General features: G+C 38.4%; 1 protein-coding gene across 1 annotated transcript; it reads right to left on the bottom strand.

Moving 5' to 3' along the window:
• Window positions 1–562: 562 nt before the first annotated feature.
• On the bottom strand, window positions 563–24298 carry LOC146369548 (tetraspanin-6-like). The gene is made up of 8 exons (XM_084910701.1): window positions 24140–24298; window positions 22879–22935; window positions 13117–13436; window positions 8853–8948; window positions 5105–5233; window positions 2357–2389; window positions 2176–2259; window positions 563–1443 (listed from the first exon to the last, which is right to left on the bottom strand). Exons 3-8 carry the CDS (start codon window positions 13177–13179, stop codon window positions 1357–1359), a joined length of 492 nt encoding a protein of 163 aa, XP_084766827.1. The 5' UTR covers window positions 13180–13436; window positions 22879–22935; window positions 24140–24298; the 3' UTR covers window positions 563–1356.
• Window positions 24299–24635: the final 337 nt, after the last annotated feature.

The raw sequence follows: 24635 nt of genomic DNA, 5'->3' as shown, positions 1-24635 counted from the left end.
CCCTCTGCAAGATATCTCACTATTTTTGACTTTTCTGAGCCTGTCAAGTCCTTCTTTTGACCCATTTTGCCAAAGGAAAGGAAGTTGCCTAATAATTATGCACACCTGATATAGGGTGTTGATGTCATTAGACCACACCCCTTCTGATTACAGAGATGCACATCACCTAATATGCTTAATTGGTAGTAGGCTTTCGAGCCTATACAGCTTGGAGTAAGACAACATGCATGAAGAGGATGATGTGGACAAAATACTCATTTGCCTAATAATTCTGCACTCCCTGTACATATATTTTGGTTCAATGAAATCTACATACATCATTACAATTTAATTAAATTGAGTCAGTCAAACACAATTTTTAAATACATTTAAAAGGAAACAAATTAAATTGATAAGATGTGAAAGGTTTTGTTTGGTTCAACTCAAAAAAAATGTTATTCATTTGAGTTAGATTGTCTTCGCATAGAAATGATTATTTTAAGTTCAACTAACTCATAATTTTAATTACCAGAAAACAAATTTAATTATTGAAATAATGACTAAATTAATTTGTTTGTTCAACTCAATTTTATTCACTTGATTTAACAGCAGAAACAGAATATTTTGTGAATAAACATACATGTCACATGGTCAAAATAACCTTAACAAAGTCAAAGTGCTAACAAAAAAGTACATTTGAAATGAATATCAAATCTGAATAGGACACACCTTTGTATTACTAGGCAAGACTGAAAACAAATCTGAAAGACTGAAACACTGAAAACAAATCTGTCCCCTCAGTATAAAAGAAAAAGAAATGTATGTTCTTGCTTTTTCAAACTGCAATTATATATATATGTATGTGTTTTATATATTTTTATGATAGCGTTTATGATAGCATGCCCAAGCTTGCTAGCTTGTAACGAGGGCATTTTTTCTTGACATTTTTTATTTCACTGTTTCATATACCACCACAGAAAATGACCTTCAATAAGATTTAAAAACATTTTGCCACATGGTGCATGAGTCGTGTCCATGAGCCTCGGGTTAGAGGACAAAACCGCATATCATATTTGTTTAGGGGGGGTTTTCAGTTTGACATCAACCAGACCATTAACTGGATGCTTCTAAAATAAAATTTAGTTAAAGTTTTTACTTTTCTGTTTTCTTTTTTTGACTTCAACCAGTAAAATCTACTATCCTCTACAACTTCAGTTTCCACAAATTAAAAATGATTTGGAGTTTCAGTATATTTTCTAAAATGTTTCTGCATAAGATTACTACAATACTACATAACATCAAATAACATAAAAGAGATATGAGGCTTTTGAAAAAATTATTAGAACATAAGAAGACATAAGTGTGTGGTGCTTCGCTTCAGTAGCTCCACATGGCAATGGATCCATCAGTGTCATTCTGTTTGACCTGATAAATCATGAAGATGGTGATGAGCAGGCCCAGCAGCTATAAGGACAGGTAGATGAACAGGTGGTTAGTTCACTAAAGAGGCAATTAGATTATGTGCAGCTCTATAATGCTGGTGGTGAGAAGGAGAGTGATGTTACTGCTACTGCTTCAACACTGCAATGATTAGATTTTACTCTGAAGCTTGTTACGAGTTATGTGGTGGAGGATATGCTACCTGTTTCAAGTTGCTATACACCGGGGTAAGGTTTATACACGCAAGCAAGATTCACTGTTCAAAGCGTCGCAGTGGACATGGTCAAAGATATTAGATATTTATTTTTAAAAAGAAAAGTATGATTCAATATTTAAAGTCACTATTGAATGTCTCACATACAGTGTGATTTCTCTTTTATCAAGTATTTATTTTTAGGGTGTAGTTACATGGGCAAATCCGCTCTCAGCAAACACACTGACCAGAATTAGGACCCACATACCCAGCTTATACATTGATATTGTTTTATTGTGTTTATGTTAGCACACTTTCCATCCGGGTAGCTTTTCAGCTGCCACACAGCTCTGCTGTGCATATCCCCACCTCAGGTCCCAGCATATCTTTTACAGAGGAGACATGATTCGATGATGGAACTCAGGTGTGTATCAGCCTCATCTGACACCACACCCTGAACTAATTGCTCCACCCCTCCCCTGCAACTGAGCCACAAACCACAGCCCGCCACACACCAATAAACTGACTAAATCGTTACAAAGGAAAACAACAGTGGCACTTACTGCTATTACAGCAACTCCAAAGAAGAAGCCCATAGCACTCTTACAGTCGCCGTCTACAATCGAAAAGATGAACTTGCCACAGGACTGATGAAGATAAGGAAAATGGTAATTATCTAGAAATATAACTAACAAGCAATCAGTATACTGTTTTGATTGACTGGTAGCTTGACTGAATGACTACCTTTGCATAGATTTGATCTGGGCCTCTGATTCCCTGCACACACAAAAAAGAACAAAATATGGATGCAAATAGAAACAGTCCAATTCTTATTTTCTGATACACATTATGAAATATAAACTACTGAAGGGTATATGATAGGGAGATTCGAAAAGAAAAGATTAACAAAAAACTCCTATACTTGTACTTTCAAAGAGTGGCAGTCTGATAGCAACACTGATTTCACATAACAATAGATCAAAACCAGAAGTGGGAAATAATGAAGTCCAAATACGTTGTTACTGTATTTAAGTAGAATTTTTCAGGTATCTGTACTTTTTTTTTTTTTTTCTTTCACTTCCTACATTCTAACACAAAAATCTGTAGTTTCTACTCCTTACACTTTCAAAACAGGCTCATGACTGTGGGATTATTATTTCACATCATTGCAAGCCTTCAATCAGTAAACTAATTTGAGCCTGAACAGTAAACATTGAAAGGGATTCCTATTAGTGTCTCAATCACCACTGATATCAGATACAAAGAGATGAACCAGGCAAAACAATGTAATTTATGCATCATTTATAGCACCGAAGTGAAGGGTTAAAGTGAGCTGGTGTGCTTTTCTTTTGTTTGTTTTTGGCACAACACCAGAATGAGTGCAGATGTCGATAAGCTATGATCACAGCACTTCAGCAGCTACACAAGGGTCACAAGGAGAACGATTAAAGGTAAGGACTCCTCAGTGACGACTGATGAACTGGAAATTTAAAGTTTACACGTAAATCCTAATTTTAAATTGATATTGAATGTAAAGTTGTGACTTTGTTGTAGTATTCAGTTTGAAAATTACTCCTTTGCCCCGATTATGATTTCATTCTGATTTTGCATTCATAGATTTATTTGTTAGTTATTCTCAAACGTTTCCTGTCCTCTTATGTTCCCCATGCCTATTCTGTGTTTGTGCATGTTTGGTTGGGTTTTGTCTTTGTTTACTTTGGTCTGTGAAGTTTGTGTGTTTCAATCTCCATCTCAGAATTTAAGCTTCCTGTGTTATTTTGTTAGGCTCTTGTCTCATGTACATTATGTCTAGTTTTGCTGCCCTTCTCTCATTAGTTGAATTCCGTTCACCTGCGCCTTGTTTTCCAGTGCTATGTCTCTTTCCCTGAATGCACTGTGTGGATTTAAGCTCTTAGTTATTTGTTTTGTTGTACTATTTGTCTGCGTGTCTACATGTTTTCTATGGAGTTATTTTTGTGCCACTATTCTGAGCGCATGTAAAAAATATTTGCAGATACAAGTGTTGCATTTTGAGGAGAAATTTATTTTGACCGAAGAAAAGCTAAATTTGAGTGAACAAAATTCATTGCTGTGTGCAAAAAATGTATTTCAGTGTTTGCTATTATACACACACACACACACAATAGCAGCCCCTCTCGCTCAGTTTTTGCGCTTGCTCGCAATGTGTTGCTCGCGCTCTCAACATTTCTGCCCGTGCGCGCTCAACTCTTTCTGTACAGTTATATTTATGCCACAAAACCAGCCAATCACAGACTTGGATGCAAAAAAATCTGATTGGCTATTTTGGTCTTCAATCAGCTCGAAATGACGAAATGCAATATCCCAGAATCCATTTCGTCCTAAACTCAAACGAGGCAGTGGTGGAGGAACACAGAGTGGCGGAGTTTGAAATATTACTCTTTCTGGGTCACACTCGTTTGAGTTTTGGATGAAATGGATTCTGGGATATTGCATTTCGTCATTTCAAGCTGATTGGAGACCAAAACAGCCAATCAGATTTTTTTGCATCCAAGTCTGTGATTGGCTGGTTTTGTGGCACAAATATAACGGTGTACAGAAAGAGTTGAGCGCGCACGGGCAGAAATGTTGAGAGTGCAAGCAACACATTGCGAGCAAGTGCAAAAACTGAGTGTGTGTGTGTGTGTGTGTGTGTGTGTGTGTGTGTGGATAAGGATAATAGCAAACACTGAAATTTTTTTTTTTTTTTTTTTGCACGCAGCAATGAATTTTGTTCACTCAAATTCAGCTTTTCTTTGGTGAAAATAAATTTCTCCTCAAAATGCAACACTTGCACCTGCAAATATTTTTACGTGCGCTCGGAATAGTGGCACAAAAATAATGGCATAGTTTTCCCCATCTGTTAACTGCAGTGGATTACTTTTGAATTGGATTTGCTATCTAACCTGAATAAAAGTTCATTATTGTTTATTTAAACCTGTTTTTGAGACTGAATTTTGAGTCCAAATTTTCCATTAACCACGACAATTTCATTATTTAAAGTTTACATGAGGATACTTTACAGTTCGGTACAGGATAAACAGGTGACTATATAAATTACAGTAACTATACTTATTTAGTTTTGCAGTTTCTCAAGTATTTAGCTAAAAATATTTAAAATAGGGTCAGTGTTGGACATTTTAGAAGTCTGATAGTACGTTATTCAAATAATGAAGAAAACTGTGATCAATTTATACACTCAGTTCTTGAGTCGTAAAAAGTGTTATGAATACAACTTTTACCTTGACAGCCACACCAGCTGACAGCTAGTTGTAAGTTGGCAGTAGCTGGGAGTCACACCTCTTTCTCCTGCGGGGTGTCTACTTTCTGCTGTCCTTGTCAAGGACCAGCCAAGGACTGGCTAAAATCAACCAAGCATCTGCCATGGTCAAGGACCAAGGACCAGGTGGCCATTTTAAGTTGCTGTATCTAAAAGGCTGATTTGACATTACAATTCATTTTTATAAAACCAACCTCAGGTTTGTATGTACATCCAGACGAGTCATATCCTCGATACCCTCCATATCCAGAAGACCTGCATTCACAGGAGTCAGGGAGTTGGTCGCCCCAGTCCTTAGCACCCACTAATCCACAGCATTCCAACTGTTAATACATACGGGAGGCAATTTATCAAATTAAAATAATCAACAAAATTCTACATATTTGTGTTTTTATTTAAAATCATTGTAACTGCAGTTAAGTGCAGAAAATGGTCAAAATATTTTCTGCGTAAGGTGCAGTCAAAAATGTCTTTGTCTCAAAGGGTATACACATTATCTAAATGAAATTTGACATTTTAAAGTCCATGTGCATCTCTGAGGCCTTCACTCACTATGAACAGACATGAGCAGATAGAGAAACATGAACTTCTCTCAACCTTCAGGTAAATTCAGTTCAAGTCAATTTTATTTATGCAGCAGCAACAACAACAACAGTTGCCTCAAGGCGCTTTATATTTTAAGGTAGACTCTAAAATAATACAGACAGAGAAAAACCCAACAATCATATGACCCCCTATGAGCAAGCACTTTGGCGACAGTGGGAAGGAAAACTCCCTTTTAAAAGGAAGAAACCTCCGGCAGAATCAGGCCCAGAGTGGGGCGGCCATCTGCCGTGAATGGTTGGGGTGAGAGAAGGAAGACAGGAAAAAAACACATGCTGTGGAAGAGAGACAGAGATTAATAACAGGTATGATTCAATGCAGAGGTCCATTAACACATAGTGAGTGAGAAAGGTGACTGAAGAAGAAAAATTCAATGCATCATAAGAATCCTTCAGCAGCCTACACCTATTGCAGCATAACCCTGAATCCAGCCCTAACTAAATGCTTTAGCAAAAAGTAAAGTTTTAAGCCTAATCTTAAAAGTAGAGAGAGTGTCTGTCTCCTGAATCCAAACTGGAAGCTGGTTCCATAGAAGAGGGGCCTGAAAACTGAAGACTTTGGCTCCCATTCTAGTTTTAAATACTATAGGAACAACAAGTAGGCCTGCAGTGCAAGAGTGAAGTGCTCTAATGGGGTGATATGGTACTACAAGGTCATTAAGATGGGGCCTAATGATTCAAGACCTTGTATGTGAGGAGCAGGATTTTGAATTCAGTTCTGGATTTAACAGGGAGCCAATGACGGGAAGCCAATACAGGAGAAACACGCTCTCTCTTCCTAGTCCCTGTCAGTACTCCTGCTGCATGATTTTGGATTAATTGAAGGCTTTTCATAGAGTTTTTAGGACATCCTGATAATAAGGAATTACAGTAGTCCAGCCTGGAAGTAATAAATGCATGGACTAGTTTTTCAGTGTCCCTCTGAGACAGGATATTTCTAGTTTTATAAATACTGCGCCAATGGAAGAAAGCAGTCCTACATATTTTTTTTTAATATTTGCTTTGAAGGACATATCCTGGTCAAAAATGACTCCAAGGTTTCTCACAGTGTTACTGGAGGCCAAAGTAATGCCATCCAGAGTAAGAATCTGGTTAGATATCATTTCTAAGATTTTCAGGGCTGAGTATAATAACTAGTGCTGTCAAAATTAACATTAAATTAATGCAGATTAATCCGCCATCACGGTCAATGCGATTTCAATGCGATTAAAATTTTGAACGCAATTAATGCATCTGGAGTGCATAATGACTCAAAATCCCTGAAATGTTTCTGTCAACGCATTTCAGGCAGTTTGTCCAAGTAGAGTTACCTTCGCAGGTGCACAACTGGGCAGTTGATCTGGTAGTGATGCGCAGCTGAATCAATCAACTCAATATGGAAGATGATAAACGCACATTGGCCTTCTCGATGAGAAATTTGAGAATTAACAAAAATAACAAGACGGAACAGTCAACCGACCGTATTATGCACATTGTGCAAGAAGGAATTTTCTTTTCACCAAAGCACTTCCAGCTTAAAATATCACATTGACGCGAAGCATGTTAGTCGGGGATGCTGCTAGGACTTTGGCTAACGCGTCACCCATCTTGCGACAAACCACTCATGGACACAATTGCTGAGTGGATTGCAACAAACTGCAGACCTATTAATATCGTTGAGAACACGCGCTTTACATAGCTTTGCTTCCTCGTTTCAAGGACTTGAAGTGCTTCCCCAAGAGTAACAGAGAGAGAGTGGATAAATGTTTACAGAGTTTTTTGTTAACATCAATGTTCAAGATGTTCAATAAACATGTTAAGTGCGTATATTTTCCCTTTTTTCTCGAGTCTGTTCGCTCGTGCAAAATGAAATGCAATTAATATGGAATAAAAGTGAATGATATTTAATCTTGATTAATCAAAATGAATCCAAATTAACCCTGTGTAAACTGATTACACATTTTAATTGTTTGACAACACTAATATATATTATATGTTAGTGTATACTTACCTATTAGTATATAAGTTGTATTTCACAGGAGAGAACCTGTGCTAAAAGTGTGAAGAAAACTATTCAAATTCTCTTTGAATTTAAGCATACATTCTTTGTGTTTATTCTGCATTTACTTCACTACTGCATTTACTGCATTGCATAAATGTCAGTTACAAGCTTAAATATAAAGTTGCAAAAATTTAATTGCAACCAGGATATTGATCAAGTAATGGTAATTAATTGCGATTAATTACAGAAAATTGTGCGATTAATTAATTTTTTTCTTATTGACATCTGTTGACAGCACTAATAATGACTACAATTTTATCTGAATTTAGAAGCAGGAAATTAGAGGTCACCCAGGTCTTTATGTCTTTAAGACATTCCTGCAGTTTAACTTATTGGTGTGTGTGTGTGTGTTATCTGGCTTCATGGATAGATAAAGTTGAGTGCCATTTGCATAGCAGTGAAAATGTATGCAATGCCTTCTAATGAGACTGTCTAAAGGAAGCATGTATATTGTAAACAGAATTGGTCCTAACACGGAACCCTGTGGAACTCGATAATTAACCTTGGTATGTGAAGAGGAATCTCCATTTACATGTACAACCTGGAGTCTATTAGATAGATATGATTCAAACCACTGCAGCGCAGTACCTGTAATGCGTACAACATGCTCTAATCGCTCCAAAAAATATATTATGGTCTACAGTATCGAATGCTGCACTGAGGTCTAGCAGGACAAGCACAGAGATGAGTCCACTGTCAGAGGCCATAAGATCATTTGTAACCTTCAAAAAAGTTTGTTTCTGTACTTTGATGTGCTCTGTAATGTGAATGAAAACCATTCCTCTGCAGAAAAGCTGACAGGGTTGGAAACATGACCAGCAGCATGCTTGTTGTTTCTTCATCATTAGTGTTGTTGTACAGTGTGCATTTGTTCCCCACAGTCAGACTTTCAGCATCTCGTTCTTCTGTAATGTGAGAAAACTGAGGTAAAATATTAACTTTAAGCAGCAGCCACAAACATGCTCACTACCACAACCTTTCTTCACCATCTACTTTTCCGATTTGGTGTCCTGCAACTTATTTTCTTTTCCAAAAGAGGAGAGCTGTCATTTTGAAACAAGTTCATGGTCAAGGATACAGAACTGAACATCAGAAATAGCAGCAACCATTTATCAATTCAAAGATGCTTCAGGAAACAACCTTAAAGTGCAGTTTTGTCGAATTTAAAGTGGGTATGTGGTTGTTTTTTTTTCCATTTCATAGAATGTTTTGATTACGCCTTTTTTTGCTTCCACCAAAATCCACTAGGGGTAGGAGAAAAGGTGCTCTCATGGAGGTTAATAGTAGAAAGAACTTTACAGTTGGCTGTAGGTCCTGAAGCCAGTCTCTGAAGTCTTGTTCTTTCATATAGGTCTCCACTTCTTCACTGGAGCCACTTATGAAGGCAGCCTTCAACTATAAAGGACAAATAATAATTCAGTACATATTTTCATAATCTACACTATCAGTCCAAAATTTGTACAGACCTATTTTCAATTTTTTTTCTTTATTTTTATCACTTTCTACATTGTAGATACATACTGAAAACATCAAATATATGAAGCAAGATATATGGAATTATGTAGCAAAGAAAAAGCTGATGAATATGTCTTATATTTTAGGTTCCTCAAAGAATTATTTGCTTTGTTGACAGTATTGCAAACCCTTGGCTTTCTCTCAATGAGCTTCATGATGTATTCACCTGAAATGGTTCTGACTTCACAGGTATGCCTTGTCAGGGTGAATTTGTGAAATTTCTTGCCTTCTTAATGGGGTTGAGAACATCAGTTGTGTTGCGCAAAAGTCAGGTTGGTGCACAGCTGACAGCCCTTTTTGACAACTGTTAGAATTCATATTATGGCAAGAACCAATCAGCTAAGTAAGGAGAAATGACCGCCCATCATTAATTTAAGAACTGAAGGCCAGTCAGTCTGGAAAATGGCTAAAACTTTGAATGTGTCCCCAAGTGCAGTCTCAAAAACCATTAAATACTATGACAAAACTGGCTCACATGAGGTTTCCCCCAGAAAAGAAAGACCAAGAGTCCCCGCTGCTGCTGAGGATAAATTCATCCACGTCACCAGTTTCAGAAATCGCAAGTTAACAGCAGCTCAGATAAGTGCCCAAATAAATGCCACACAGAGTTCCAGTAGCAGACAAATCTCTACATCAACTGTTCAGAGGAGACTGCATGAATCTGGCCTTTATGCTCAAATAGCTGCTAAGAAACCACTACTAAGGAAAAGCAACAAGGAGAAAAGATTTGTTTGGACCCAGAAACACAAGGAATGAACGTTAGACGAGAGGAAATCTGTGCTTTGGTGTGATGAGTCCAAATTTACGATCTTTGGTTAAATCTGTTGTGTTTTTGTTCAACTGAGACAAGACGAATGGATGGTCTCTACATTCATGGTTCCCACCATGAAGCATGGAGGAGGAGGTGACACTGCTGGGGATTTATTCAAAATTGAAGGCACACTGAACCAGCAAGGCTACCACAGCATCCTGCAGCGACATGCCATCCCATCTGGTTTGTGTTTAGTTGGACAATAATTTATTTTTCAACAGGACAATGACCCCAAACACACCTCCAGGCTGTGTAAGGGCTATTTGACCAAGAAGGAGAGTGATGGAGTGCTGTGCCAGATGCCCTGGCCTCCACAGTCACATGACTTAAACCCAAGCAAGATGGTTTGAGATGAGATGGACCGCAGAGTGAAGACAAAAGGGCCAACAAGTGTTCAGAATCTCTGTGAACTCCTTCATGACAATAGTGCCAAAAGTGGGCAAATCAGTAATCCAAGCAAAGGGTGGCTATTTTGAAGAATCTAAAATATAAAACATGTTTTGAGTTATTTCACATGTTTTTGTTTACTACATATTTCCATATGTGTTCATTCATAGTTTTGACACCTTCAGTGAGAATCTACAATGTAAATAGTCATGAAAAAGAAAACTTATTAAATGACAAGGTGTGTCCAAATGGTAGTGTCTGTCTGTCTGTCTATACACACACGTGTATGTATGTATATATCTCAACAGAGAAGGAAAAAACCCTAATTAGTAAAGACTAATCTTAACAAGGATACACAAAACAGAGGTAAAAAATACTTTGTGTACCAAACTACTCAGAAGGACATGACTTAAAAAGAGAACATTAGCATAGAGACAGAGTTGGCAGTGGTAGGATTTATGAGACGTAAGACCCCAAGGCATGGCCATGTGGTTTTAATTAAGCATAAGAAACACTTTAGTTGCATTTATTAGATTATTCTTTACCCCTTTACTGCCTTATTAATTATTGTGGATGATGATGACATTAACCCTCTGGGGTCGCTGGACGCGCCGGCGCGTCAAAATCACATGACCAATTTAAGACAACACAGCTACAAGATGCAGCACGTCAGTTTCCATTTCAACTTGGGTTGAAAGTGCGGACTTCAAACTATATACCAGTTTTTGAATTGTGTCGATGGGCCACGTAAAACCAGAGTTATGATAGAAAATACACTCGATGTTTTTTTTCTGAACAAAACAGTGGTGTTTACAGCGGGAAGAACAGTAAAACGGCGTTTTCTACAGACAGCGCTAGCAAACACTCTCCGCTTGCGAGTGAAAAAAGAAAAAGAAAAAACACCCCTTCCCTACAGTGTTGCAAACTCCTCAGTAAGGAAAATCGCTATTGGTTGTCCTAAAAGTCACTAGAAGTTGCTAAATGATGTCATTGCCTAATTTGCATAATTGGTCATGCTAATATAATTGTAACCTACGTTGTTGGAGAGAGAAATAACATCGTGGAAGACACATAAAGTGAGTAAAAATTGCATTTAGAACTACAAATTAAATTTCTTTTAGCAATTATTGTTTTTTTTAATGTCACAATTCCAATCCTGCTCCTTTATCCAGGCAAAAGTAACCCGAAAATGGCACTCTGGTGGAGTTGTGTGTGTGTGTGTGTGTGTGTGTATATATAAGTAGTTTTAAACCTTGTGATCCACAAAACAGCATAACAGTAAAAGAAGAACTGACTGCGTTACAGTCAGTGCAGGAGCAGCGGCTTCGCTCATGCGCAATTCATTTGCAGTTTGGACGCGTAGGTGTGAACGTCTCCTGCCCTGATAGCAGCGGAGAGAGGACTATCCTCCACCTGTGAGCGCTTTGGCACGGCTGAGGTGCCCACGGCAGCACCGCTGCTTGTTGAGAATAAGAGCGATACGCGTTTTCACGTCATAAATAAGTCTCCAATAATGCCAGAAAAAGTTGCCACATTTGTCGCTAGTCGCTTTTTAGAAAAAAAAGTCGCTAAGGGGGTCTGAAAACTCGCTAAATATAGCGACAAAGTCGCTAAGTTGGCAACACTGCTTCCCTATTGGCGTTACAGTTTACCATATCAGCCAATCAAAAAAAAAAAAAATGATATGGCAACATGTGACATTTGGTTGTTTAGGGAGAAGGAAGTTTTTAGGAGTGACACCCGTGACGGAAAGCGGGCGAGCGAATGACAGAGAGAGAGAGCGAGTTTTCATATGTGAGACATTAGTGACGTTTAGCGTGTTTGGAGGCTATAGTTAGTTTGTTGTGTAGTTATTGTCTTGTATTGTGTGTCAGTGATACTGCTGAATTTCACATTTTCTCCAAACAAAAGCCGTCAAAGGCAGATTCCAGTGTAAACGCTGTTCCCACATGGAAAACTGGACTGATGCACCTCCTGCTGTCAGACCTGCAGGGTTTAGGCCTGTGGTGTTCTCCTCTGTCTTATACTGAACACAAACTACATTTTTTGGACTGGCACAAATCATTTGTGTGCCTTCTTATTTGATGCAGCACACCTGATTGTTCTGTAAATAGATTTAAATGGTTATATAAAAAAACGCCTGAGGCCTTGCTGCATTTTTAGGTAAATAGTACCATATAACTTTGTTGTTTGCAAAACTTGTGCATAATTTTTAGAAATGTACAATTTCTATTTGCATTTCAAGTTATGAAAATGATTCGTTAAACATGTTTGTGGGTTTTACAGTAAAAAATATAACCTTTTTCTACTCGGATTTAGAATTTTTTATCTGAATTTAGATCTACTGTGCTAATATAGTATACCAATTTCAGATATTTGAGGTTGTGCTGAAAATAATGATACCAAACAAGGCAAGAAAAACATATTTTAAAGGTGAAATATAGAGGTAAAATCAAAAGTAGTCAAAAACGGCCAATTATACCCTGGACCCCAGAGGGTTAACTTAATAAGGTAGTATAGGGAAAAAAAAGTGTTGCAGAAAGAAAATTAAGGAGTGTTTTTTAAAGAGATACAGAAAAAGGTAGTTACAGCAGATATGAGATCTATTAGTTGTAGCTGAGAGACGGATATATATACAGCTGTGGTCGAGGTGCGACTTGCTGAGGGACGTTTAACCAAATGTTAGTGGGGGTGTATGTATATATTTGAGCTTGTATGTAAAATTTTGACCCTGCATGCATGTCCGTGAAGACAGTATTAGGGTAGAGAAAGAAAGAGAGAGAGGAATAGGATTAAGTTAAGGAAAAGAAAATTGCCATCAAGAGATGTGCTGGACAAAGAACAGATGACCTGGTTTCTTTCAACAGCTGTAATGATGCCAAAGATCATCATGATGATCATTCCAATCCCCATGAGGCCTGCAAACTGTATGTAGAACAATACTTAGAACATTAACCAAATCATCATTTTGTTCTATTTTTGTTCATTGTGAAATTAACAACAAAAAATAAACAGGTATCACTTCCTTATCTTGTTTGATGTGTACTTGCAATTTTGAGCACGAGGACTTTCTCAGAGGAGGCAGCACAGATTCCCAGAGTAGAGACACCGAGAACGCCGATGGCAAACACCCACATCCAGCCCAAGCCTGGCATATCAATAGATGAAATCTGTTCCAGGAAGATGGGGAAACAGCACATATAAAAATAAGTAAAGATAAATCTCTTTATTTGTTTGAATGAACAACATCAACATCGGACTGGATGGTCCGAGGGGCCCGTCAAGTCGTCTGTTCCTGCTGGGGGTTCTGAAGAACCGCACCAGCCTTCGTTTGTCTCCACTTGAGGGTCTGAGGGGCCTGTCCAGCCACCTGTTCCTGCTGGAGGGTCCGAGGAGCCTGTCCAGCCTCCTGTTCCTGCTGGAGGGTCCAAGGAGCCTGTCCACCCATCCTTCGTGTCTGTTGGAGGGCCAGTGAAGTCCGTCCAACCTTTGTCTGTCTCTGCTGGGGGGTCAGAGGAATCCATCCAGCCTGCAGCGCCACCACCTACGGCTCCCACGCCGTTGCCTGCAGCGCCAGCACCGCCAGCATTGCCACCCGCCGCTGGCTCCGCAGTCGGCCTCCTGACCTGCTCCATCGTGGTCGCTGGCCCCGCGGTCAACTTCATGAACTTTATTTTGGACTATTGTGTTGTCATCCTCTGGGCCAGCCCCCTGAGCTTTTTTGGAATTGTTTTCCTGGCCGCCTGAACCTTTTGTGAACCTTTTTTTTTTCTTTGGTTATTTTAAGTTGTTTTCTGGGCTCCTGTGTTCACTGGTTTTGATCTCTGGCTCATTGTGTTTAGTCTGTTTTGCATTATTATTGAACTTTGATTTTGATATTATTTATCATTTCTAGTCTTTTGGTTTCTTTGTTAGCGTTCTGTTTTCTGGTTTCACTTTGGGTCCACCATTCCTGCTGCACGCAGCCTTCACATGACACATCTCAGTTTCAAAAAATCTGAATTTTCTAGCTAATTTTGATGGGAGGAAAAACAAAAGTGTTGCGTTTATATTTTTGTTCAGTGTAAATAAGTTTTGTGGCAGAAAACAAAAACAAGCTGTGGCGTGGGTGTGGTCTCTGGCCAGCTGCAGAGGAGGGGTGACGCAGTGAGCTCCCGGGGCGGCGCAGGGGCGGGATGAACAGGTGTGCTGGGATCTGACAGTGATTGTGTCTCTTTATATGTTGGCAGTGAGAGTCGGAGGGGGGAGAGCGGACATGACAGCAGAGAGAGCGGGAGTGTCTGTGTCCCAGTGAACAGTACAAAAACCACAGTGTCAAATAAAAAGTTCTGCTGTCATCATATTCGCTCCAGCGTATGTTTATCGGGTCCAACGTTACACAAGCTTTCCATACAAAACAGATTTGTAGATTACAGTTGCATTTAAAATTATTTAAAATGTTTGAGGTGCTAGAGTTCAACAGAAATGGAAAGCATATTTGATTTGCTGAAAACAATGAGACAAACATCACTCAATTAAGATTTCTATTTCACAGCTCCATGTTTCTGGTGTGATAACAATCCTGTTTTTTTTTGTTCATCTGCACCTTTGTCAGGTGGGGGTTAACCTTGAGTCGTGGTCAAGTCTTGTCAGCTTTTACCAGTCAGTCAGTTTGTTTTTTATTTCCATTCATTCATTCATTCATCCATTCTTTCTTTCTTTACTGATAGTGGGACCTATCGTCGCATTTAGTTTCCACCCTCAGCAAAATGATGTCATTTCAAAAGAAAAAGAAGAACTTTAGATCGGATTACCTCGCTGAATCCTTTTTAGGGAGGGACTCTCATTTTCTAATTGTCCCAAATAAGTGGCTTTCTCCTGAGCCCATTTTAATGTGGAGAAACTCACTTGTAACGGTTTTCTCGACATGTCGTATAGCACTTTTAATTCCCGACGTGCAGATCTGCTTCAAGAAAAGAAATTGACAAACAGAAATCAGTGCCTGTTCAAAAAATAAAAATAAAATGAAAAATAACAGAGATTATCAAACAAAACTTTCAGTGCACTGTGAAAGTATCAAAATAAAAAGGCCTTGTTAAGTCATGACACAAGCTCCTCATCTCAGGAGGGTAAATCATACCATTAGCATGGTTTATCATACCATCATACTAATTGGCAGGCTCAACTTCACAACAAAAGAAAAATCATCAGCTAGATTCACTCCAAACCAACCATCAGCTGCACAACACACAACACAACCCTAATATGTTATTAGATATGAGTTTAATCCCCAGGTCTGTGCTTTTCACTCATTTAGGCCACAGATTTTATTCAGTTTTCCTTTTTTCCCGTCATCATGAAACGTGTGACATGTTGTCATGCACTTCACAAAAGAAGTTTGTTCTTATGTATTCAGAGTTGTGTATCTGGGTGCAGGATTCACTCGCACATCAAAACAGGAAACTCAGTGTTTTAGAGTCTCCACTCTAACAAACTCCAAACATCCCATTCATTCATCCCTTTCCTTAATCTAAGAACGATCAACTAATTTGCATATCAGCTATTAACCCACTAAGTTGACAGGACAACAGAAATGCATGTTCAAAATGTTATCACAAAAATAGAATTTCCCTCATACAGTAAATTACCTGTGCTGCATCAATCAAGCAGGAAGCATCTCCCAATTTACTATATCAACGACTAAATTTATTGTCTGATTACTGGTTGGTCAAACCAGAATCTTTTTCCCACGAAAGTTAAACTGTTGTCCTGCAACTTAGAGAGTCAATTTTTTGCATTGGATAACTTCAGCTTTTGATAACAAGTGTCTGCTAAATTTACCCTATTTTAACACTGATGAGAGATGACAAGCTAATTTTCATTGCATGTGTGTTTATGTTATTAGGCAGGTTTAATGGATGTCTGTGGAGCTGCATATCCAGCAGAGCATGTTCTTAAAGCTGCCTTTCCTACACATTTCTCTGCTATTATTTAATCATTTTGTAACTGATGTGCTGTGAGTCCACTGGTCTTTGCATCACTTCTCATCACACTGAGTGACTTGGACAAGATGATAAACAGACTCACATGCTTAAGATGTTGTCTAATCTTCATGAGCTCTCTTGTGTTTGGAAGTGTTAGTAGGGTTAATGCATGTTCTGCTTGTGTGTGTTTCTTTTTGCAGTGTTTCAGACTCCTTCACAATTTTCCCACTTAAGCAGTCAGTTTTGTTTTTCCCAGGTTTGCTAACCCAAATTTTGATTTCCCACATTTAACACCAGCACTCCTCTGTGTTCTACTTACTCTCACTTTGTTGTCCTCTCCCACTTCAACAGTCCAATAGCAGGCAGTTCTCTTTCAGCTTTGTCCTGTGTTCCACTGTCTCTTCTTGCCATTTTCTCCAAAGGTGGCAAATGTCAAACTCCAACAGTCTCCTCAGTTCTCCTCAAACGTTCTTTTCACATGCACAGTGAATTTGCAGCTTGTTGGAAACACAGTGCCATTCATCCAATCAGGCAGGATGATGGGTTTGCTCTTCTTCTCTGATGCGGTTTGTCCACACTGCTGCTGCTTGCTGGGTCTCTTTGCTCAGGACTTTGCTGCTGTCTCTTTATCTGCCATATTATTGCTCTTTGGAGCTGCATTCCTTGTCTTCAGGGAGGAGTGAGAGCTCGCTTGTGAGGTTGAGAGACACATGGTGCTGTAAATAAGTTAGCCAGAAACTTGGCCTGAATGTTTCCAATGATGTTAAACTATAACTTTCTTCCGACCGCTGCATGTGGAAAATTGATTCAGGTCTGCTTTTCACCTTGACTCAACCCGGCCGGACCAGTGTTGTTATTGTGACTTTTCCTCTTGTATCCATCCCCAATATTTGAATCCATAACAGTAGCTTGCTCATCAGCTATGAAGAGACCGCAACGCAACCTCACAGTGGTTTCATATTCAATTCAACTTCTCCATCATGTAGTTTTCAGCTGTTTCAGACAGGGTTCAGCATATTAGTCATTTTCATAGGTGTGCTCTATATCTGAACCAAGACGACAGTCTTTCAAACAGGTCAAGTGCCTCTATGCACGTCATTAGTTTAAATACCTATATCACTTCATCTGTCATTGTACTGAATTTGAGCAACCCTGAGCTTAATGCAGATTACTATTAACAACTGGTTAAATTAATGGTCTGGAGCACCGGCTGTTGTTGATCAGGGCAATCTAAAGAATCTGCATTTTTTTTTTTGCTTTTTGTGGATTTCTCCACCTATTTGCACTTATTTTACCTGCTCCGGTTTGTTGTTTTTCTAACCATTCCTCATCAGGTGTTAATTTTACTTGTTTATTCCCCATTTTCAAAGATTTTGCTGGGCCGTCGCTGGCACGCTTGACTTTAGAGTGGTTTACTGATACGGCCTTCGACTTCACCCTAACGGTGAAGCGGTATCAGTTTTATGAGATGAAACTCAACCGTTCTCCTTTGTCACCAGTACGTGAGCCTCAGCAAAGAAAACAAAAATGGAAGTAGTTCAGCAGTGTATTGTGCTGTAAAATCAACTTACTTCCAGACACACACACACACATAGACATTTGCGCGCTAATTTGTCACGAAGTATTCGGCCAGTCTAAACACAGTTCCTTTTGGCGAACTTAAACCTAATTTGTCACGAAGTAATTTCAGCTACCTCTAAAACTAGTCTAAACACAGTTCCTTTTGGCGAACTTAAACCTATTTTATCACATTTCTTTAAACCTTTGCGGCCGTTTTATATACCAAAATAGTGTTTCTCCCCCTCCGACTTCTCACTGGTGGTTCAGATCATCAGACTGAATCCCACCGCCGTGGACCAGACTAAAAACACCGGCCCAGACCCTTATTCACGTCCTGGGGCTCTCTCCTCGTCTAAGAGGGCTGTCGTCAGACTTCGGTGCTGGCTTCCCACGGCGTCAGGAATCAGTGCTGGATCTTGGAACAGAGTCACAGATAACAGTTCTGATGTTTTCTGATCCGGCTATGAAGGACCAAATAATGTTAAGAGATGTACTCTAAAACACTTCTTCAGTAGAGAATCAGAGAAGAGAAACACGCAGAATTTCTTGCTAGCAAGGGCAGCCTCCAGAACTGAGACTCGCACTGAGAAACTGCCCCGGTCTTTATTTATACTTCAGTGGGTGCTTGTGTGTGTGTGTGTGTGTGTGTGTGTGTGTGTGTGTGTGTGTGTGTGTGTGTGTGTGTGTCAGAGTGTGACCCCATAAACGACTTCCCTAAACCTGCTGGACTGGAAGTCCAGCAGTTCATCTAAACAAAAAGCACTTAGACTAGAACAGATATAGCTACGTTAATCCTACCGTAAAACAATAAGACAAGGTACGACCTCTCCCATGCTCCTAGGAACGCCAGAACACCCTGGAATGTTACAGACCTCCTAGGATGAGACATTCTTTCAATATGCCACCAACTATATACTTCTAAACACAAATGATTACATGCAGTATTCTACCATATGCAAACTTATATCATTAAAAGATTATACTGACTACTAAGTACAATTTTCCATTGACAGCGAGATTGTTAAATTGTGCTACAGTGCATTCAGTTATACTGTGCACTTCACCGTCATTTTTACTGTAACATTGCCAGTGTTCATATGAATAAGTATACTATTTTGTTACCATAAAATATTTGGTTTGTTATTATATCTCGTCAAGCTATTAATAAAATAATGTGGTAGAACAAGACAATAAACTACATGTCATTAAAATCTCTCCACGCCTCATCTACCTCTACATGATCAGTAGCTGCATCTTGAAATCCTATATATATGCCACTTGGTTCTGCATAGGCTGTCCTTATTTTGTTCACTGCACATGATGGGATGACTCTACGTACTCTTCTCCCTAGCCAGCCATGCATCCACCAGGTAAACTGTCGATATGAAGCATACCTGTAAGATCTTAAAAAAAAAAAAAGAATGCTTATGCTTTTTGTCTTAACTGGTAAAACACAAACGTTGAGAAGTGCACAGCCCAGTTTACTTTTTTACAGTGTAGCAACAGTATTAATTAAATCGCCTATTAGTCACCTGGTTGTGACTTGGTAGACCAACACTATACCGGTCATGCATGCTAACAAGGGCTGCCCAAAGAACATGTGGATTAAGACATACGGCTTTAAAGTTTTGGTGCACTGTGATGCATGGAGAATCTGTAAAAATAACGATATCGTAATTTCACTGTATAATAAAAATCAGAATTCTATTAATGTTTTTATCATGTGGTTATGCGATATCATAGATAGCTGCTGACATAAAATTGAGCTCTTTGAAACAAACGCTCTCAGTGTCCGTTGCCATTGGCAAGCAGTTGCCGCATAGACACCAGTAGTTTTCCCCCACTCTCACGCCCTCGTGTGACGGATTGTTTTCATCTTCATCTAAACTACGCACTGGTTGACTATTTTCACCCTCTCTCTCGGTTTGCTCTGGTTCAAACTGGAAAGGTTGGAGAGAATCCATTTCCAGTGCGCTGCTAACTGTGTACTGCATGCGGTGCAACCGTATGGAGGTCACTACCCAGAGTGCATTGAGAAGTAAATAACAATGGCTGCCTACTGGTAAATCGGTTTTATATAAAATGTACTTAAAAGGAAAACATTTGGCGTATTTTATACTGCACATATATATAGGGTTCCTTTTAAGAATTCCCAGTCATTTGATTCTGTTTATCTCTAAATGTAGCGTTTTCAGTGGGAGAACCATTTTGTCATTCATCCAAGTGATTTTCTCAGTCTCAGCTGACTACAGACAAGAACATGAACGGGACCAAATACTAACCAAGATAATCTGAACTAGAAATACTGAATAAAATCAAGAGAGTAAGCAAACTAAACCAATAAATATAAGATACACAGAGAACTTAATAATGAATAAACAAGGCTCCAAAACACCACAAACATTAAACACTGGGTCAACAACCCAGGAACCCTAACACTGTGTTTATGTTTACTTCCTCCCCTTTGCTTTTTGTTTCTCCTCAGGTACACAGAATGCAGATCGGTGCCAATTTGGAATCTCTTGCTAATTGGATGGAGGAGAATTCAAAAGGACGAACCAGGACTGATGACCCTACGATAAAGGAAGCTTACCTGTGGCTTCACTCTCTCTCTCTCTCCTACTCTTTGCTGAGGACTGTTTGGCACAGCTGTGTTGCTTCTGGAGCATTTCTTTTGTTTGTCAAAGGTGTTTGTGGTGGGAGTTAGAGGACTAGGTAAGTTTGGGGTAGGTACCCTGTACATTTTCACACAGGTTAAAAAATGAAAAATATTTTTATAAATTCTTTTCAGTTAGAAACACTAGGTAAATAAGTTTATGCCACCCATGTAATGGTTTTGGTGAGCCTTTTTGTTAGAAAAAGATATTACAGTTCTTTCGTTAGTAGAATAAAGGACAACTGGGCCCTGTTTTGTTTTCTTTTCAGACAAAAAATAACATTTTTTTGACCGTCTGTCAAATTATTGTGGTTGTCGCGTTACTATTGCTTTCCAACCAAGGGTCTTAACATACTCCCACCTGTCAGTTCATATAAGGCATATTTCATCTGATTGTTTCATATTTCAAAGTGGAAGACTAATCCTTCGCTGTTGAAACATATTCAAAGCCAGCAGGGTTGGATTGTTTTTTTTTTTTTAATATTACAAAGCTCTAACTCATCATAGGAAATGCATGAGGAGAGACACAGTATTGTGAGAGAAAATGACAAAAACAAACAACAAACAAACTTATAAATACAAGATGAGATTAGGGCAGAGTTGAGAGACCTGGAGAAAAAAGCTAAAATGAATCTAAGTAGACAAGAGTAAGCAAAACTAAACATAACACACATCAGACAATGGACTATCAAAATAAAACAAGAAGTAACTAACGCTAAGTCAAGGACAACGACATGGTAAATTCAAAGTGCTAAACAGGGACACGACTGAGGCGAAAGAAAAGTAAATGAACACAGAGAGAAGACTGACATCTCACTGGACACACCTAAAATAAAGAAGAGGTTTGGAAAGACTGGATATGAAAAAGAATTAACACAATAAAACAAGTGACTCAGACTTTGACGCACTTGAAAATACAATACTCAAAATGAAATTGTCATGGTCCCCGGGCCTCTCTGGCTGGATCACGCCAGGCTACTTGATGTTTATTTATTATTGTCTCTCTCTCTCTCTCTCGCTCTCAGTTTCTCTGCCTGGGCAGAGCTCATTCTGGGGCTCCCGCCTTTGGCCCATGCACCTGGCCTGATTTCCTCCAGCTGAGACTCACTGACCTGATTTCCGGCCACTACTTTAGGTGATGTTTCTAAACCATTCGTTGCTGGACCGTTGGGCCTCTGAGTTCGTGTTCCAAGCTAAATTATAGAGTCTATTCTCTGTGCTGTTCATTAGAGTTCCTGACCTGTTCTTTCCTGTACCTAGATTACCTGAACCCGTGCCTGACCCTGTGTGGGATGCCTGTTGCTGTGGCGTGGGAGTGGAGTTGTGTGAGCGTGAGTGGCTGAAGAGGAAAGTGTGTGAAATAATAACTTTTATTTATTTTTTATTATTTATAAAGCACTTTCAAACAAAATGCTGAACAGTTATTTGAAGTTAAAAAGATAAAAAAAATACAGAAAAGCAATACAGAAAAAAACAATATAATTTAAAAACTAAAAGGCATAGAATTAGGACACATAGGATAGGGTGAACAAGTGGGTCTTTGAACTTAGCTTTAAAAACCTCAACAGAGCATGCCTGCCTAATATCTTGAGGGAAGTTGTTCCACAAAAATGGGGCACCAAAAGCTCACCAGTAGTCTTTTTTCTGGCTTTAGAAACTTTTAGAAGGCCATAGAGGGAAGGAACAGAGGAGTAAAAGGTCAGAGTGATATGAAGGCCCCAAACCATTTAAACCCTTGTAGGTGAGCAACAGGACCTTAAAATCTGCTCAAACCTCACAAGGCAACCAGTGAAGCAATTTCAATACTGGGGTAATGTGCTCAAATTTCCCAGTTTTGGTTCAAATGCAAGCTGCTGCATTTTGTACCATCTGTAAACCTCTAAAACTTGTCTTTGGTAACCCAGAAAGAAGAGCGTTCAAGTCACAAATGCATGGACAAAAACCTCTGCAGTGACCAGTGACAAAACTTGTCAGATTTTTAGCAATGTTCCTTAGATGATAAAAGGCAGTCCTTGTTGTCTCTTTTACATGAGACTCGAAGGAGAACACTAATAATAATGCAGAACTTGGACATAAATAATTTCTTCAGTCCAAAAGAAAGATTCATGAGACAAAAAAAAAAAAAAAAAAAAAACTGGCTGCTTCGAAGACCCGGAACAATAACACAGTATATAATTTCTCTTAGTTAAAGCGCAATTTGTGTTTTTCAGTCCAATTTTGATTAAATGTTCAGATTGTGTCAAACTCTTTTTCAAACTTAAGCTAATTTAAGTGAATATATATATTTATCATTTGGTTTTGATTATTTGGCTTTTTAAAAAAAATTAATATATTCAAATAATCCTGTTTCTGACATGGTACAGGTGGATGAACATCATAGAACATGAAGTGGATTCAACAGTCATGTTTTTCTTTTTGGTTTTTTTTTTTTACCTGCATGCTGCTGGCAGTGGTTGTAATTGCCAAGTAAATAAGTGCACATCCCAGGATCTGAAGAAACAGAATCACAGTATGTTAGAATATGTTACCGAGCCATTTTATTTATTTATTCATAGGTTGAAAGATAAGCAAACATATCACATTTTCATACAGAACATTTAAAAATTCAGCTTTTTGCACTGAACTTTATATTTTACATGAAGCTTTTGAGCGAAAAAATAGTTTAACATGTGAAGTTATGAGCATTAGAAAATGTAAGACACATGTAATACCATCACTTTAAAAAATACATTTTCCCTTTATACACATTACATGATTTTTCTTTTCATTCGTCATGGTTAAGGTCACAGCTTTTGTCACTTCTGCTCTGAGACACTTGAGGGAGCTGAAAAATCGAGCTCTTGCTGGCCCAAACACCCACACACGTAAAAAAATGACTCAAAGATTAAGATTCAGATTAAATTATTTACACTTAGATTTCTAATCTATACTATATGAAACACATTATCAAAACATTGCTACAAGCAAACATTTTTAGAGATTTTAGAAATTTTTATTTAAAAAAATAAATAAATATAGAAACATTTTTTGTGTCTCTTAGGAAGAACTAATTTCATTAGATTTTTAATCATCTTTTTATTCTCTTGAACAAAATCTGTTTCATTTCATGCTTTTCAATTCAGTTATTGTTTAAAAGACGTGTTTTTTACAGTTATTGGTTTAATTGCATACATGCTGTTTTTTATTTTGTTTTTTTGTTTTTGACTGCAGAAGTATATATTAAATGCAAATCAAACTAATTCGTTAAGCTTCACCGTTTAAACTCCATCACCTTCTCTTCCATTACCTTTTAGAGTGCAGAGAGGTGGTGGTGGTTGGGGGAAGGGGCTAGCTGGAAATGACAGTTTACAGAGCAATAATAATTTGACCAAATCTCAGGCTGGTGTTATTTATATATTTTTAAAAAAAATCTATTTGCACTTTGCACTTAAAGATTATACATTTTTGGTGTACACCAGAATTATAGCAAAAGTCTGTTTTCTTTTCTCTAAAGTCACCTTGTCATGTCCGTTGGCTTTTTTTCCCCTCTTTAAGCATACCAAAAGTAGTAAAAGCTGAAAATTGTTTTTCTATCTTTTTTTTTCACACACTTCTTTCCCCAACATAGAAAAAAAAAGGAAACCAAAGTCAGGAACCAAACAAAACAAAGAAATTGAAATAAAATTAGAAATACACACAAAAAGTTTCCACTTACCGCAAACATTAAGTTGAAGCCAATGAAAACACGCTTTAGGAGTTTATTAATTTCTCCCATTTTCACTTTGTAGAGGTTAACTACAGGTTAACCAAGGTGAAGCAGACTGATTGTAGTGGAGTGTGATGATGTGCAGCTTTGTGAGCTCTGATAAACTGCCCTCAAAGTGAAAGTAACTGCTCGAAAACACAGAAGCACAACTGAAGACAAGCCCTCACATGTAAACTTTACCCTTTAAGAACTGCAACTTGAAAACTCGAAACAGCAATAGAACTGATTAAAAAAATACAGTAAGATTTTAAAAAATAAATTTAAAAAATGGAATTTAAACCATTAATGTGACACCCCTCTGGTTAGCTATTGGTCAGTGTCAGAGTCTAAATGAGTCTCACTGGCCTGAATGTTTATTTGAAGCCATTTATAATAAAATTCTTAACTTGCTTGATCTGCTGCTCAGCAGAACACTATTTTTTACATCTACAGTTTAAAAAAAAAA

Source organism: Perissodus microlepis, chromosome 17 (assembly GCF_051167445.1).
Source record: "Perissodus microlepis isolate ML-2025 ecotype Zambia chromosome 17, ASM5116744v1, whole genome shotgun sequence".
Classification (NCBI taxonomy): Eukaryota; Metazoa; Chordata; class Actinopteri; order Cichliformes; family Cichlidae; genus Perissodus; species Perissodus microlepis.
The sequence above is the reverse complement of the archived record's forward strand: the minus strand, read 5'-3'. Positions and strand labels throughout refer to the sequence as shown.